Raw genomic sequence first — 15,837 nt, 5'->3', positions numbered from 1 at the left:
GCGGGACCGGGGCGGTCTTCCAGCAGGGAAAATGGCGCCGGCCATGCTGGTCTTGGTGGTTTCGCCGTGGCCTGCGGCCCGGGGAGTGCTTCGAAACTACTGGGAGCGACTGCTGCGGAAGCTTCCGCAGAGCCGGCCGGGCTTTCCCAGTCCTCCGTGGGGTAGGTAAAGAAGGGCTGCGTGGGAGAGGGGGCTGATGACGGGACCTCGGGCAGCGTAGCAGACGCAGCTTACACAATTCGCCCTCAGCCCCGGGTCTGATCCGCGGCCTCATGTCGGGGACGTAGTTCGTGACATTCCCATATTAGCGAGAACAGAACGACTGTTTTTGCGCTCCCTCCACCGCAAAAAAAAAAAAAATCCTCTGCTTGTTCCATTCGTACACAGAATGTAACCCAAGCTTGTGTCAAAGATAAATCATAGCCAGCCAGTAAGTAAAGCGCTGAAAACAGATTTTATTCAGTAACTACTGCAGGTAAAGAGCTGAGCTCCATCCCAGTTTGTGCAGAGGTGACTTTGGGCGTTTTAAAGGGAGAATGAGCGAGGCGGGAGTGTAGGGGCTCTGTAGAGTCAGAGAAGTGTAGTATAGTGAAGTCAGTGCAAATGTGATTAGCCGGCTGTGTCTGCTAGCTCGCAGTTGTCTTAGGGAGGATTCTATCCTCCCGCAGAGACTGGGAGACAAAGGCCCTATCCTTCCTAATGGTTAGATTTCGAAGGAATGGCTCTCAGGGCCTTGAAAGAAAAGCTTCCGAGTTAGTTGCAAGGGATACGTATTTACAGTTATATGCCCTTTCCAGGAAATGCTCTAAGGGAGTTCGGGACCTACTATCGGGGTATGTTGGCCAAAATAAATAGGAAATTTTCCAGGCAGCGTTGAGCTTTCTCAGGCAGCCACTTTAAAGGGGGGGGCCGAGGTCATCCTAGGATACAGCCTTATGCTGCTAGAAACTATGCTAGAGTTTGGTCAAGTCTGTGGAGTTCAGGGATTTGTACAGAGTTGTCCTGAGAGGACAGTTCTGCAGGTCTCACTTGGCATCAAGGCTCACCACTCTCTGGATCTGTCTTTCCTTTCCAGCCCTGCCCTCACCTCCCCTCCCGCTTCCCCTCTCCCCCCTCCTCTTCCCTTCCCTTCCCTCCCTTCTTTCCTCCCTTCCTCCCTCCCTCCCGCGCAGTACATGTTTTCTGTGGTGTTTGAGCTGTGAGGAGATGAATTCTGTTTCCCATGTTTCACTTGGAATTAATTTTAATTGGAAGTATCTTGGATGTTGAAACTGTCATTGCTTTGGCATTTACATTCTACTCAATTTCTAAGCAGCCTGAAAGTGATAATATCCAGAAATATACCAAGAAAATATATGCCACTATATGCCAAGCAATGTGCCAAGCTTTCTACATGTACTTCCTGGGATAATCTTGACAACAGTCCCATTAGGTGTATACACTTTCCAACTGAAACAGTAGGCTCACAATGGTCCCAAGTTCACAGACAGTCCTGAGCCTGTGTTGTTAATCACCGGGGCATGCTTGGCAATACTTGTGGACATACTGAAAATAAATGCCAGTTGTTAAGTGTTAGAGAACTTTGTGTATTTTTAAGAGTTCTTAAGATCAAAAGAAGTATGGGGGCTGGGCGCGGTGGCTCACACCTGTAATCTCAGCACTTTGGGAGGCCAAGGTGGGTCCATCACCTAAGGTCAGGAGTTCAAGACCAGCCTGGCCAACATCGTGAAACCCCGTCTCTACTAAAAATACAAAATTAACCAGGTGTGGTGGTGCACACCTGTAATCCCAGCTACTTGGAAGGCTGAGGCAGGAGAATCACTTGAACCAGGGAGGCGGAGGTTGCAGTGAGCCAAGATCACGCCACTGCACTCTAGCCTGGGTGACAGAGTGAGACTCAGTCTCAAAAAAAAAAAAAAAAAAGTATGGCACGTCTAAGAAATAGCAAGGAAAGGGTAAAGGAATGTTGATTTTATAAGCAATTCAGAAAAAGAGAAACTTTGATAGTCACATAAATAAGGCCATACAGAGAAATGGTGAGCTGGCTCTTTTCTTTAGAGAGCAGACAGGAATCAAGATAAAATATTATGAGGAACTAAGTGACTTAAGAGGTTGTATCATAAAGGACCTGACTCAGTTTGAATATAAGAAAAGGCAATTGGCAGTTACATCAGTGCCGGTCAGAAGTGTATTCAGGAAATCTGTCTAGATTTACTTGTAAATTAATCAGGTACTTACTACCCGCCAAGTATTAATAGAATGTGGACAGTTGAGTGATTCTTTGCTTGTTTTGTTCAAGTTAGGTGACTATCAGAGTCCTGTATTTTATGAGATAAGAAACTTGATGTAATTTCACTGATCTCTTTTCAGCAGGATCCACTATGAAAAAATTCTGTGTTCCTTAAAATTGTATAAGCTTTAGTGTATTTTAATAGCTAAGGTTTCCCGTTATTGAGTTTCACATTCTAAATTTTATCTATAGTCTTTGTGTGTGTGTATGTTTGACCATTGATTGTTAAGGAAAATGATATCTGTAAATAGTAATTTAGAAACTAGAAACTAATTCTGTATCTCTTATGTTTTATTTCCTAGGACCAGCATTAGCAGTACAGGGCCCAGCCATGTTTACAGAGCCAGCAAATGATACCAGTGGAAGTAAAGAGAATTCCAGCCTTTTGGACGGTATCTTTTGGATGGCAGCTCCCAAAAATAGACGCACCATTGAAGTTAACCGGTGTAGGAGAAGAAATCCGCAGAAGCTTATTAAAGTTAAGGTAATGCATTGATTTTTGTGGGTGTGCTTTTCCTCAAGTCCTCCATTGAATAAGCTCATGGTAGATTCCTATAGCCTAGGAATAAATTATTCTCAGATTGTATGTGTCTACTTTCCTCTGGCCTAAATGAAATACAATATTCTCATTATATACATAATGAGAAGGCTAGAGCCTGCTGTCCTCTAGCCTGAGTATTAGAAACACAGTCAAGGAAGGAGTGAGTTTGGAGACTGGGCAAGGAACGAGGCTGTGAGGTGCCTACATGACTTCTGAATTGTGAGCTGTGTCAGTCTTGAGCTGTGTGAGTTTTGAACTACAGATGAGTAAACATCCTAACTATGGCAGAGCCTAGAATTAAAGCTAGAAGCAGTAGGTATACTGAATCTTGGGTTTTACAAGCCCTTACATATTTGTTTTATTTTTTATCATTTCCAACAAAATACCATGAAGGAAAACCCTAAGATAAGTAATAAAATAGCTAACAACAATTAAGTGTCTATGATGTAGCTCAGTGCCTTATGTTTATTATATCTCATCATGTCTTATAGCCCTCCAAAGCAAATAAGATATTCTTCATTATTAGGATGAAAAAACTGAGGCAAAAAGAATTTGCCTGTGGTCACACAGCTATGAAGCAGTAGATTTTCAAGCTCTGATTTTTGACCTCATGTTCTTTTAAAGATTTTCTTTGTGTTCTCCTATCCTCAGACAATTTCAGATTCTCCTCGCTGACAACATGGATGTACTGTCTTCATTGATCTAGTAAAGAAAAATTACAGTGTGTATTACCTCTGATCTGTTCATGTATGGTTTTAACAGTTAGGATTTCAGTTACTGTTTACTTCATGGCATTCCACAACAGCAGCACCATACAGATGAAACTCGAGAACAGAAAGCTGACTTTCATAAGCATCCACATTCTGTTAAGCAAAACCTTAGAACTTAAGCCAGAAAGTATTATTGAGTGATGGTTGGGGCTGAACTTAAATGTAGAACTGAAAAACACTTTATTACTTAAGACTTACAGTAATTCATAAATTTGCTTAAGAGGACGTAAGATTTTAGGAATGAGATCTTGCACTGATCTATCATGTGACTTCCCTGATCGCATTTATTCTGAGGGAATAGTTCTTATCCTGTGCATTTATTTTCTTCCTTGAATTATTTTCTGTTACATACGGTATATAGTGTGTTATGTTGGGTACTTTGATCATGAAAAGAAGACCAACTGACTGTGGGTGTCTTCATACCTTCAGTTGTGCATGCAATCCAGTTTCCAGTAGTGGAGTAAAATGAGAATATGGTTAGGCAAGTAATATACAAGCCTCTTTCTTCCTTTCCGAAAAGGAAATTCTTTTGTTATCTGCCTCACAGATGTTAGTATATTAATTTTATCAAGTGTTTAAAGCTTCTTTAATGATCCTGTTTAGTATTTTTCTTTGTATTTTCTTTCAAACCTACATCTAGAATAAGTTGATAAATCTTTTAGAGGTTATAATGTTTCTATTTTATAGTTAAAGTTGGAGATACATATATGTATATCTATATATATATACACACACACATATATATATATCATTAAAATACCATAAGAATGTAACATAGAAAATAATTTTACATTAAGGAATAATCAGTGTTCATTTTTAAAAAGAAAAATTATACCATATACGAAACCTGTATTCTATACAGGAATTTGAATTACACTGTGATAAAAAGAGGAAGCCAAGGAAGTCAATTTGTAATGTTCTTATCTTTTTTTCCCTAAGATAGATTGAAAGACAAAGGGAATTCACTTTTCCTTGGTGTCTTATTTAAGATGTTGATTGTATGGGTCACTTCATTATGTTGACAAATTCCTTATTTGATATTTAGTATTTGGAGTTAGGGGAAATGAGTATTTTTTTTTTCTTTTTTACATAACTACAACTGCTGTGTTTAAGTAAAGATATACCAGATTCAGGTTGGCTGAATTCTAGTTCTAGTTTTTCTCTAATTCAAACTCAGTGTTGCTTGTCTTCAGTCTTCCTGTTAAAGTGAGGTGGAACTAGATGGTGTATGATGACCTCATGTAGCCTGAACATCCTAAGAAAGTTAAAATGTAAGCATTGCTCCTGTCAGTGGTTATTTGTTCGTTATATTGCCTCTTGTTAAAATACGTTTTTGTTTATTGTTTTAAAGAACAACATAGACGTTTGTCCTGAATGTGGTCACCTGAAACAGAAACATGTCCTTTGTGCCTACTGCTATGAAAAGGTGTGCAAGGAGACTGCAGAAATCAGAAGACAGATAGGGAAGCAAGAAGGGGGCCCTTTTAAGGCTCCCACCATAGAGACTGTGGTGCTGTACACGGGAGAGACACCGTCTGAACAAGATCAGGGCAAGAGGATCATTGAACGAGACAGAAAGCGACCATCCTGGTTCACCCAGAATTGACACCAAAGATGTTAAAAGGATAACTTCACAGTAAATCATTTCTCCTGAAATAGAGGAAGATTCTTTATATTGTTGTGCTTGTTTTTAAATCATCAATATAGTTTAACACATTCTTTCTAAGCAGTTTTGTGTGGGATAATTTGAAGAATATATTATGAGTGAACTCCGAAAATTTTGTTTATCCAAAGGCTCAATGGATTATGTTTCTATTACATACAAGGTTTTAAGTAAACAAAATTTCCAGAACAAAAATAAAAAATTTAAAATTCATAGCAAAAATTCTGTGTTTTGGCTTTGGTTTTGTTTGCCAGTGCCTTTTCTTAGACAAGAATACTTAACACAGATAACTCCATTTAAGTAACACATGGAAATAGGTTATTATTTGCATTTTTGGTATTGTTTTTTAAGATGGTAGTTGTGGCAGTAAGAATGGTTTTTGTTCTTATTTTTCTCTTAGCAAATTAAAATTGCTTTTGGAGGAAATTACTTTTATGAAACATACTAATTTACTTAGGTGATAGAAGTACTTCTTTACATTTTACATTAAATCAAAATCATATTCAGAATATATGAGATAGCCTATGTTTTGGAAGAGATTATTAGTAAAGATGTGAGCAGATTCCATAGCACACTGAAAATGTGATAATAATGTTCTTTGCATTTTTCTTTTAATATGTCCTTTTAGTTTATTTCACGTTTTATCAATTTTATCTCATTGTAACAATAGGCTCTTTAACTTAACTTCCTTTTTTTTTTTGAGACGGAGTTTCGCTCTTGTCGCCCAGGCTGGAGTGCAATAGCCTGATCTCAGCTTCACTGCAACCTCCGTCTTCTGGGTTCAAGCGATTCTCCTGTCTTAGTCTTCCAAGTAGCTGAGATTATAGGCGCCTGGCACCACGCCTAGCTAATATTTGTATTTTTAGTAGAGACAGGGTTTCGCCATGTTGGCCAGGCTGGTCTCGAACTCCTGACCTCGGGCGATCCCACCTTCCTCAGCCTCCCAAAGTGCTGGGATTACAGGCATGAGCCAGTGTGCCTGGCCTTTAACTTAACTTTCTACAGTTAATTTCTTATTTTCTTCTACCTCTCTCATTCCTGTGTCCACCTTGAGCCCAAGGTTTGCTATTTTGTTTCCTGCCTCATTCAAAATGAAAAAAAGTGAGGTAGCTATTTAAAACACATAATGATAAGCAACTTAGGGAATTATAGTTAAAGGTAACATCGGTAGACAAGATAAAGCCCAGGGAAGTATTTACAGCAAAAATACATGCTGCAGTAACCTGAACACATACTATATTAGGCAGCATATTTGACTCAACATTTTTTTTCTTTTTTCTTTTTTTTTTTTTGAGACGAAGTTTCACTCTGTCGCCCAGGCTGGAGTGCAGTGGCACTACCTCGGCTGTCTGCAACCTTCACCTCCCAGGTTCAAGCAAGTCTCTTGTTCTCAGTTTCCCAAGTAGCTGGGATTATAGGCACCCGCTACCACGCCCAGCTAATTTTTGTATTTTTAGTCCTGCCCTCAGGTGATCTGCCCACCTTGGCCTTCCAAAGTGCCAGAATTACAGGCTGAACATTTTTTTCTTTGGAAAGAAGGAAGATTGAGTTGCATGGATCAGTCTTCACAAAGTAAGACAGATAATCTAGAAGATGCATCACTATCTTGGTACTAAGGCCTGAAGTGTACTAAGGCCTGGGGCTTCATAATGAAAATTGTATAATGGCGCAATCTATGTTAACATTCCTAGAGGTAAAATCACCAATTTCATTGGGTACAGTATAGGCCAATGTTATGTTGAAGTGCAATTCAGTAAAAAATTTTTAAAACTTCCAAAGTATTGGAATCCCAGCAAATAGCTCTTTCAAGGCTGGGCTTAATCCAAGCATTAAAAAGTTGAAATTCCAGAGGAATTGGTTATCTGCATATTATTTAGACAAACCTCTACAGATAATTATTTTTAACCCTGAGAAGTCATACATATGCTGTGTGTCAAAGATAGACTTGAGGTGGAATCAGTGGTTCATAAACACTGGGGATGAATATATTCAACTGCCTACTCAGTATCCTCAGTTGACTAATAGGTTGCAAAGTGTATCTCCAGGTAACAAATTGTCCTTTGATAGTACGGACTGAATGTATTCATGTATTGATCTGGCTGCTACAGATGTGAGAAAAAAAAATTCTTATGTTGAAAGCCTAACCTCCAATATGATGGTATTAGAAAGTGAGGCCTTTGAGCGGTAATTAGGGAATAAGGGTATACCCCTTATGAGTAAGGCTGATGCTCTTATAAGAAGAGACGCAAGAGTTTGTTCTCTCTGCCCTCTGCCATGTGAGGCTCCAAGGAGAAGGCTGACTACAAATCAGGAAGCAGGTCTTCACCAGAACCAAATCGGCCAGCGCCTTGATCTGGGACTTTGCAGCTTCCAGAACTGTGAGAGATGAATCGTTTAAGAAACGCTGTTTGTTAATTTCTTTTTTTTTTTTTTTTTTTTTTGAGACGGAGTCTCGCTCTGTCGCCCAGGCTGGAGTGCAGTGGCGCGATCTCGGCTCACTGCAAGCTCCGCCTCCCGGGTTCACGCCATTCTCCTGCCTCAGCCTCCCGAGTAGCTGGGACTACAGGCGCCCGCTACCACGCCCGGCTAATTTTTTGTATTTTTAGTAGAGACGGGGTTTCACCGTGTTAGCCAGGATGGTCTCGATCTCCTGACCTCGTGATCCGCCCGCCTTGGCCTCCCAAAGTGCTGGGATTACAGGCGTGAGCCACCGCGCCCGGCCTGTTAATTTCTTAACAGGAGCTTGAGCTAAGACAGAGGCTCTATATGCAGGTTACCTAGTGAGAGTACATGGGCAGAGTGACTGTTTTCTGTTTTCAATTCATGAATGGAGAAACTTATTATAAAATGCATCCCCAAATTAGGCAATTATTAGATAGCAAAACCAGATATCTAGTCCATGTCAGAAAGCCATGTCATAAAGGAGAGTACTTTCACTTTTACAAAGGGGTTGTCCCATCAAAGTTTTCTTTATAATACATTTTATCACTTCATGCCTCCAGTTTTTACTATGGCAGAAAATCATTATGAGTTGGAATTAAACCAATTATGTAACTGATTCAGGTTTTGAATTAGAAATTAATTCCCTTGTCCCTACTCATTCCCTACAACATGAAGATGTTGAGACATCTTACTAAGTTATTTTGGAAGGAGTCATTCTTGACTCTGACCCCTCCCACCTTTTCTCCCTTTCACATCCAACCTGCGAGCAAATCCAAAAATCCCATTGATTCTACCTTCAATATATACTTAGAATCTGACCATTTAACATGAAGATTTATGCATACATATTTTTTCTTGGAAAACCAAAAATAGTTTTGGTGCACTATGGATGACGCTAATGTAAATAAATTGTGATCTTTTAAAAATACGATTTTTTCGTAATTTGCGTAGTGTGACTTTTAAGTTAAAAATTTATTATTTAAAGAAGTTCAATGAGTAGGGACCTTTGTAACGTTCATGATATGGGAATTGCCCTCCTACTCTCCTCAGATAACTGTTTTCTACACCTGCCTCCACCCTCCCATATGCAATTATGTTTCAGGGGCAGGATTTGCCCCTCAATATTTCTAAATCTGTGCTAAGGAATTCTGCTATGATTAGTGTTTTTCTGGCAAATACACAAACATAGATGCTCTGTCTTCAACTGCAACTTTTAGGGAGCAGTGTCATTCCATGGTCTAGATTAGTGAATAACATTTCCATCTTGCCTTTGAAACAGGATGGTGTCGCTTCCAGCTGCTGTCCTCTCGTTTTTTCCGCAAAGGGCATCCAGAACAGCAACAGCTAAGGCAAATAGAGAGATATTCCCTGGTGCTCAGTGGAATGTCCCTGGGCTACTCTTTACCTTACTTCCAACCTTTGTGTTACCCTGCCCCTGTGTTCCTCTGCTGGCCCCGGTGACGGTCTGTGCACTCACCTCCTCCACGTTTGTGGAGTCGCTAGTAAGCATTAGGCATGCAATTTGGAGGAAGGACAGGAAGAAAGCTAGAGGGTTAACGAGTTCCAGTCTCTGGACCCTGGTGTTCAAGCTCAGAGCCAGCTTTACAGTTTCAGCCTTTAAACTCACATGAGGAACTGCTACAGTTTACTAGGCATCACCAAGCCGCTCCACTAGGGGGCAGCAGGTGAATTGCACTGAAATTCTCAAATGAAATAATAAACCATCAGGTACAGCAATGCTGGGGACATTGCCTGTTTCTGCCAAAGCCATCAGCCTGTGGCTAGCAGACAGGATTACTGCAGGGGGAGAAAAGGCTGTCTGCAACGCTGAGTGAAAGCTAGAGGCTGCCAACAAAACTGAGCCTCCCTATCACTGTGTCCAGGGCTTCTCTTCCTCCGCCCTGGGTCAGTTTGCTCTCTGCCAGTGTGCCCTCCTTGACCCTCTTCTTTTCCAACCCTACATCCTTGGGTACATGCAGCCAGCTTAATTCTAAAATCCTTTCCAAGAGCATCTTTCAGGATAAAAACTCTTTTCCAATATTCCCCAATATTACATTTCGGTAACTAAAAAGAACTACTGATTTTCTCATTGACATTCTTCTAATCAGCAGTTCTCAACCAGGGATGATCCCCTTCCCACCCCAGAGGACATTTGGCAATGCCTACAGACATTTTTGGTTGTCACGCTGGGGTAGGGGGGTGAGGGATGATGAGAGCTACTGGCTTCCAGTGGGTAGAAGCCAGGGACGATGCTCAATATTTTCCTCTGTCAGACTCAATAACACTAACTTTTTTGAATAAAAAATGTGACATGAAAATATTTTAATTTTCTAGAAGTCTCAGTGAGCCATCTTATTTTCTTCCATAATTTAAACATGCAGTGATGACCCTCAGGTCTATGTATCTAGGTCTCATTTTTCTATTAATCTCCAGACCCATGTTTCCAAATAATACGAGATTTCCATTAGAACATCACATAAGTCTCAGTAGATCATAGCCTAACAACTTTTCCAAATCTCTCCCTGTAAATTTGCTTCTCTGATAGCCTAGCTTGGTTCGCTTATTCATTCAACAAATATGTCTAACATTTCTCCAACCATAGACCACCTCTGATTGACTAATGGACATTTTGGGGTTAGCATATTGAAAATGGAACTGCTGATCACCCCTATCCCTTACCCCACTAGCCAAACTTGTACCTCATCCAAACTTTCCCACCTTGACACAAATCAAATTGCTCCAGCAAAATCCTACTCATTCTTGATTTCTCTCTTCTCATCCCACATAAGCAACTCCTTTGACTCTACCCCCATAACATATCCTGAGTCCCAAGTGGCATTCAGTTTGGAGTGACAGGAAGGGATGCCAGTGTAAGGAGAATGTGCTGGGAAGGGGCAAGAAGGGATCTAGGGAGACAGGCTAAGGGTCTCTGGAAGAAATCCAGGCTGAAGATGATGTAGCCCAAATCAGAATGGTGGCCAAGGACAGAAAGAACTAGAGGAAATAGAGATACATATTTCAGAAGTGGAATTGGTGAGGACTTGGTTGTAGAAATGCAGGAGAGGGAAAAACAGGATAATACCCAGGTTTCTAGCTTGAGTAACAGAGAGGATGTGATTAGGGAGCCTGTGAGAGGTGAAGGCAGATTATGCAGGAAACTCAAGATACCCATTTTCGAGAAGCTATATTTGAAATACTTACTGGACATCCAAACTGAGATGGCAAGCAGGCTAATGGATATGTGAGTAAGTAAATTTGGAAGCAGTCAGCAGATGGAGTGTATTTAAAGCCATTAAAATGAATGAGATTATCCACAGCAAGTACTTATGAAAGAAGAGAACCCGAAACTGAGCCCTGAGGAGGGGTAGCCTGTCAAGGAGGACATTAGACTGTCACGCCACAGATTCCAAGAGGGCGAGCATTTCAAGAAGAGGAAACCAGCCATCCTGTCAAATGCTGCTGGGAGGTGAAGATGAGGATCGGAAAGTACCCAATGATTGTGGCAATTGGAACTCATCTGCAAGATGACAAAAGTGATTTTATTTCAGTGTTGATGGCAGAAGACAGATCGGAGTGGGCTAAAGAGAAGATGTTTGCTGAGGTGGTAGAGGCAGTGTTCCTAGACAGTTCTTCCCAAAAGTTTTCTTCTGCTAGGGAGTAGAGAAATGAAGCAATAGCTAGAGGAAGATAGGGAATTAAGAGGCCACTGTGTGTATGAGTGTCTGTAAGTGTGTGCACTGCAAACTCAGAGATCAACATGTATTTATGCTGCTGGGAATTATCAAGTAGGAGAGGAGACTGTGGATGCAACGAAGCCAGGTTCGGGGGAGGTCTTTAATGCAGCTCCATCATGAGAGGATGGGCCTCAAGGCTTGCGCTTATTAGGAAGAAGAATGCATTCTCTATTGTTACACCTGAAAAGTTGAACCAGGAGGAGGACCTAGGACAATACCCTAGAAGCCTGATCCATTTTCATGCTTTTCTGGAATATGTTGATATGGTTTGGATCTGTGTCCTCACCAAATCTCACATTGAAATGTAATCCCCATTGGTGGTGGTGGGGCCTGGTGGGAGGTGATTGGATCGGGGAACAGATTTCTCATGAATGGTTTAGCACCATCTTCTTGGTACTGTCCTCATGATAGTGAGTGAGTTCTCATGAAATTTGGTCATTTTAAAGTGTGTGGCACCTCCCTCCTCGCTCTCTTGCTCTTGCTTTAGCCATGGGATGTGCCTGCTCCTCCTTTGCCTTCCACTATGACTGGAAGCTTCCTGAGGCCTCACCAGAAGCAGATGCTGCTATGCTTCCTGTACAGCCTGCAGAACCATTAGCCAATTAAACTTCTTTGTTTATAAATTACTCAGTCTTAGGTATTTCTAGCATTGCAAGAATGGACTAATACATATGTCTAGAAGCATGAGTGTCTGAACCTGCCGTCACCACAGCCCCATCTATAATTTTGCTTTTCATGTTTTTCTGCCACTAGATGTAGACAAAATAAAAAATTCAATTCAGTCAAATATATTGATGATTTAATGGCCAGTGTCATATGTCATGTGTTTTTCCAGAGGTTTAATGCTTATTTTTCCTGATTTTATCTTGCAGAGTATGAAGGCCAGGGAAATCAAAGTATGTACTTCTAGTTAGCATAAGATGTAGTAGGGGGTTAAAAATAGCAATAGGTAAGACACATTCTCAAAGCTTTTGAAAAAGTTATTGCCAGTAAAGTTTCTCATTCAAAAACTATTTATTAATATATGTACAGATATTTAATATTTTAAAAATAATATTTTTATTAATATATTCTTTACATTGAGCTCGAAATCATTTTTCTTCAATATGATGGGTGGCATTCACTCAACACCTATTATGTGTCAGGCATTCTGCCTATGTTAATCCTTAAAATAATATTATGGAGCAGATAGTAATAATTGCGGTCACTATTTATTAGTGTTTACTATGCATCAGGCACTGTGTCAAGAGTTTTACATAAATTACTGTTGACATAAAGGAAAAAAATCTGATGCTAAATTAATATTAGTAAAGAGATTATTTGGGCCAAGTTTGAGAACTGCAGCCCAGGAACATAAATTCAAGTTGCCCTGAATATACACTCAGATTAGCAGCAGTTACAAGCAGGTTTTGTTTGTTTGTTGTTTGTTTGAGACAGAGTCTCACTCTGTTGCCCAGGCTGGAGTACAGTGGCGCGATCTCTGCTCACTGCAATTTCCACCTCCCTGTTCAAGCGATTCTCCTGCCTCAGCCTCCCAAGTAGCTGGGATTACAGGCACATGCCACCAAACTCAGCTAATTTTGTATTTTTAGTAGAGATGGGGTCAGGCTGGTCTCGAACTCCCAGACCTCAGGTGATCCGCCTGCCTCCGCCTCCCGAAGTGCTGGGATTACAGGCGTGAGCCCCACGCCTGGCCACAAGCAGGTTTTTAAAGGAAAAAAGAAGCAGCAGCTTCTAAGTTGTTTACCAGGAATTTGCATTAAATAACACAAGCTGTTGATTGGCTATACGTTGTTCTTTGTAACACATATTCCAGGAACGTGAAGATAACAGGTGAGGCAGCAAATCAGGAACAAAATAACCTTAAACAATTGCCCCAGGTGGTGGAGTGTGACTGAAGACCCATGTTCCTGTCTCTCTGGGCCTTTTGCAAAGGTCTGCAAAGGTTCTCTGAGGCTTTTGCAGACCTCACATAGCTCAGGCTGCTCTGAGCTATTTTTCTTTTTTCACTACTTATTAAATTTTTATATGGCATATTATAAAATTTTAACTGGTATTTTTTTCTGTGACATTTTCTTGTGTCTTTTGGCCTTCATCTGATTCAGAGAGGCAGAGCATTTTATTCATTTTCCCCAGGAAGGAAAAGCAGAAAGTTGGGGTGGGAAGCATTTCAAAATCCTAGCCTTTTTTGGGAAAAAAGCAAAGAACTAAAGTTTTGGAAAAATGACTGGGGCAAACACATGTTTATTTAGTAGCTGGGCTTTCCTGCCCCAAGAACTAGACAAAAATGCCCTGGGCCAGAGGAGGGTGAGGGGAGTTGTATGAGGGAAGCTAGCAAGCTTGTCCAACCCACCTTATTTTGTCGTTGCTGTTCAGTTTTGTTTTGTTTTAGGCTTTTAGCAGCCTGAAGTCATGGTTTTCACTTTCTGTCTCTAGTAATGAGCAGAAAAGAGGGATGAGGAAGGGGCTTTACTGGCCCAACCAGAAACAGAAACTAAGAACCCATGACTGTATTCTCTCCCCTGGACAACCCTGTCAGAGAGCAGGAATCTGAAAAAGATCCCTGTCCTGTCCACCTCACCCAGTCCCCAGCCACGGTCCACCCCTGCAGGGAGGGCTGCTGTAAGCTTTTTGGGTGGAGCCTCAGGAAGGCAGAAAGACTCCTGGGAAGAAGTGGATGTGTGGTGTTTTTAAGTGGGTGGAGCCCTTTGCAGTGTTTCAGAGAAGTAAAGAACCACAGCAGTCTCTGGTCCTGATGAGGTCATGCAGACAGGAACCAAGGATGACAGTTAAGACTGTAGGTATATGAAGACTAAGGGCCAGAAGTTTGATGACTTCCCATTGGATGCTGAGAATCCCCATTCTCTCCTTTATCACTAGGCAAGCACTCCAAAAATTAAAGAAAAAAGGTAAAAGCATCTGTGGGAAAGACAGTGTGCTGTGTGTGTGCATGGGTGTATGTGTGTGTTGGGCACAAAGGGAACCCATTGTCCCGAGCTGGCAATTGTGTCATCATCTGGTGGAATAGAGCCTCACAGTAGGAATGAAGTAACCCTGTGATGTACACTTGGGTGTAGAAGCAAAGTTTTGCCAGTGTCAAACCAGCAAAGGGGCTAAGATTTGAGCCTAAACTGACTGCAAATTCTAATCCTAGGGAGTCTAACACTATGCTAGATTGCCTTGGGATTTATAGATGGTGAACATGACTCACGGGAAGATGAAAACACTTGCCCACAATCCAGAGCTCATGGAGGGAAGTTGGTGTCTGAACCCAGTCTTGGCTCTTTTGTCACATGCCTCACTGCCTCCTTAGAGTTAGTATGTACTAATTTTAAAGCTGAACTTCTTTCTTTTTCTTTTTTTTTTTGAGACAGAGTTTTGCTCTGTCACCCAGGCTGGAGTACTGGCACCATCGCAGCTCACTGCAGCCTCTGCCTCCTGAATTCAAGCAATTCTCATGCCTCAGCCTCCCAAGTAGCTGGGACTACAGGTGTGCACCACCATGCCCAGCTAATTTTTGTATTTTTAGTAGAGACAGAGTTTCACCATGCTGGCCAGGCTCATCTCGAATTCTTGACCTCAAGTGATCCACCTGCCTTGGTCGCCCAAAGTGCTGAGATTACAGGCATGAGTTGCTGCACCTGGTCAGCTGTACTTTTTAAATTCTAAAGCACTGTATTGGTCAGTCTCTCTAATGGAATATGGATATTTACAGCAGAATAGGTAATAATAACTTGAAAGGAAATGTCTAGTCCAATGATTTCATTTTAGGATAAGAGATTTTCCTGGAGAGGGCATAGAAGATGCAGCCCCCATGAGCCCCTAGAATTTATTCCCAGGAGTAGACTAAGATGGCAAAAGATTCTTATAGCTAAAGACAATTAAGGATGGTATTTGTGCTTATGTTGCTCTGGGTATCTCACAAATTTGTGGGGGGCCACCAATCATTGCAAACCCATTAATTCATTGCTTTGGATATCTCACAAATTTGTGTGGGCTGCCAGTCACCAGATGGTCCCTCCTAGGATTGAATCTCCCCAGGATTAACCAGGCAGCCACGGTTGAGACCACTTACAGATGGAACTACTTAAGACAACCTATCCTGAAGCCTGACAGGTTTGGAACAAAGAGTGTGCTGCTTAAAATATTACTTGTCTTGGGGTTTCTAATTTGTTTAGTCTGGCCACTGAATGTGACCAGAACATCATGCCTCTCAGATGGTAGAGACCAAAAGACAGCACTCCCACTTGGTCACGACTCAAACTCTCAAGGATATAAAATAAGACAAGAGGGGAACCTCATCCGGTTTTATTTTGGAGACTCACAGCAAAATTTGTCTAAATAGACAAAAGTCTGGTCAAAACCACAAAAATGTCCAGTTTGCAAGGCCAGCTTGA

At 41.3% G+C, this 15,837-nt stretch overlaps 1 protein-coding gene across 1 annotated transcript; it reads left to right on the top strand.

Moving 5' to 3' along the window:
• Positions 1–27: 27 nt before the first annotated feature.
• On the top strand, positions 28–5,486 carry MRPL32 (mitochondrial ribosomal protein L32). The gene is made up of 3 exons (XM_528025.7): positions 28–161; positions 2,593–2,774; positions 4,953–5,486. The coding sequence occupies exons 1-3, from the start codon at positions 32–34 to the stop codon at positions 5,205–5,207; spliced, it is 567 nt and encodes a 188-aa protein (XP_528025.2). The 5' UTR covers positions 28–31; the 3' UTR covers positions 5,208–5,486.
• Positions 5,487–15,837: the final 10,351 nt, after the last annotated feature.

This window comes from Pan troglodytes, chromosome 6, assembly GCF_028858775.2.
Source record: "Pan troglodytes isolate AG18354 chromosome 6, NHGRI_mPanTro3-v2.0_pri, whole genome shotgun sequence".
Classification (NCBI taxonomy): Eukaryota; Metazoa; Chordata; class Mammalia; order Primates; family Hominidae; genus Pan; species Pan troglodytes.
Note: the sequence above shows the minus strand (reverse complement) of the source record. Positions and strands in the feature narration are given on the sequence as shown.

Excerpts from the sequence above, each read along its gene's own strand:
- MRPL32 (XM_528025.7), top strand. The coding sequence starts at position 32 with ATGGCGCCGGCCATGCTGGTCTTGGTGGTTTCGCCGTGGCCTGCGGCC. Across the intron at positions 162-2,592 it reads CTTTCCCAGTCCTCCGTGGG|GACCAGCATTAGCAGTACAG; the intron begins GTAGGTAAAGAA and ends TTTATTTCCTAG. Across the intron at positions 2,775-4,952 it reads AGAAGCTTATTAAAGTTAAG|AACAACATAGACGTTTGTCC; the intron begins GTAATGCATTGA and ends ATTGTTTTAAAG.